Source organism: Nematolebias whitei, chromosome 7 (assembly GCF_014905685.2).
Source record: "Nematolebias whitei isolate Nwh7 chromosome 7, NemWhi1, whole genome shotgun sequence".
NCBI lineage: Eukaryota > Metazoa > Chordata > Actinopteri > Cyprinodontiformes > Rivulidae > Nematolebias > Nematolebias whitei.
This window is the reverse complement of record NC_056504.1, coordinates 7,912,881-7,914,551: the sequence shown is the minus strand read 5'-3', so window position 1 is coordinate 7,914,551 and position 1,671 is coordinate 7,912,881. Positions and strand designations below refer to the sequence as shown.

The window sequence follows — 1,671 nt, the reverse complement described above, 5'->3', positions numbered from 1 at the left end:
CAAACAAAACATCAGAAAAAAATAATAATTTTGAAAAAACAAACAAAAAATCAGTTGTGTTCATTCGTTCTAAATGGATTGCTCATTGAGAGCCTTGTCTAATCACGTTAAAGTTACAGATTTTATCAATAAATATTAGGGATCAAATAGAAAAAGGCAAATAGAAATCTGATATTTTGAAGGAAAAAAAAAAAAAGGTGACAAAAGTTTTAAAACACTACAATAATGAAAATGTGTTACAATTGCACGTTATTATTTCCAACATGATTATATAAAGATGTATCCAGTTATAGATGTAACATTCAGAAATGTCAATAGTTTTTCTCTTTGCCTTCATTTCAGCTGAGGAGAAGCAAAGAATTTGCCCTGCCGGTGAGAGACGGACGATGCTTTGCTTTTGCTCCCAAATCTGAGGGTGACAAGGTCAAAAGTTGGAGAGGGCAGAGCACATTTAAGTTTAGGATTGTAAAGGAACATTTAAAAACAAAAAAACTGAACCAGAAGTCTGTTCTAAAAGGTGGATCATTTTACCAAAGTTCAAAAAGTTTGTATAGTAGTTCAGAAATAACATTAAAAAATATAGATCCATTGTGAATTTCAGTCATTTTCTCTTGATATAAACATGCTAACATATTTTTAAGTATTTATTAGTATTTGCTGTATATAAAGATGTAGCCTCTTGAGTTTTAAAGATAAAGCACAATATAATTTTAAACAGGCAGAAAAGCCAAAAAGGTGAATTTCTTTAATTCGCCTTGGTTAAAAAAAACATTTTTTTAAATACAAGTTTCACATCAAATTGAGTGCATGTGTAGTACTACTTATAAAAAGTTTAAAATGCCATCCTCAACGCAGCATCAATGCTTTACTCACAATATTTCTTGTTATTTAACTCCAAGTAAAAAGTGTAAAAAAAAAGTCTATCAAGACAAAAACAAAAAAAATAAAGGGAATGGTGAAAAACAAGTCTATGGTCTTTGTGTGACCAGTGTGTATGAAGGTTTGTGCTTACATGGTGGTACTGGACAAGGTCTGCATCATCCGCTGAGACATGGAGCTGGAAGAAGGGGTTTTGGTCATCGTCTGTTGTTCTGGAGTCGTCACAGGTCCCAGAATGCTCACTACAGCATAAAGAGCAACAGAGTTTAAAGTGTTCACTGTACTTCCTGCAAGGGTCACCACAGCGAGCAAATTCACACCTAAGGTTTGGCAACCGTTTTAAACCGGAGGCTCTTTCTGGTGCAACCTGAGCTCGAACCTGCAGCCACAAGATTACAAGACTACAGCACTGACCACTGAGTTATTGTGCCTTTAAAGCGTTAAGTGTAAATGCTCAAACATGGTGAGATAAACCAAACATCCATCTTCAACCTAAGGACAAACTAATCACAGATAAAACTGGTGGGATTGCCCTAGAGTGTATGTGAGTTTATGGCTTGTTCTGTAATGTGATATAAAATGAAGGTGAACATCCAAACATAAAATCATTTACCTTTTAGTTAACCTGTGGTAAACATATTTATTACACAAAATACTATCAAAACTATATATATATATATCTATATAGATATCTATCTATATATATATATATCTATATATATATATATAGATACAAAAGAGCGTAGTCTAGGTCTGTTGTCTATATGCATAGATATCGAAAGAGATCTGTGT

At 33.2% G+C, this 1,671-nt stretch overlaps 1 protein-coding gene across 1 annotated transcript in view; it reads right to left on the bottom strand.

Annotated features, from left to right (window-relative positions):
* Positions 1-333: 333 nt before the first annotated feature.
* Positions 334-1,671, bottom strand: part of LOC119412236 (rac GTPase-activating protein 1-like) — a 6,591-nt gene continuing 5,253 nt past the window's right edge. The window contains exons 15-16 of the mRNA XM_037679217.1: positions 1,013-1,121; positions 334-409 (exon numbers count right to left, since the gene is read on the bottom strand). Coding sequence (XP_037535145.1) covers positions 334-409; positions 1,013-1,121 — 185 coding nt within the window. The remainder of the gene's footprint in view (positions 410-1,012; positions 1,122-1,671) is intronic.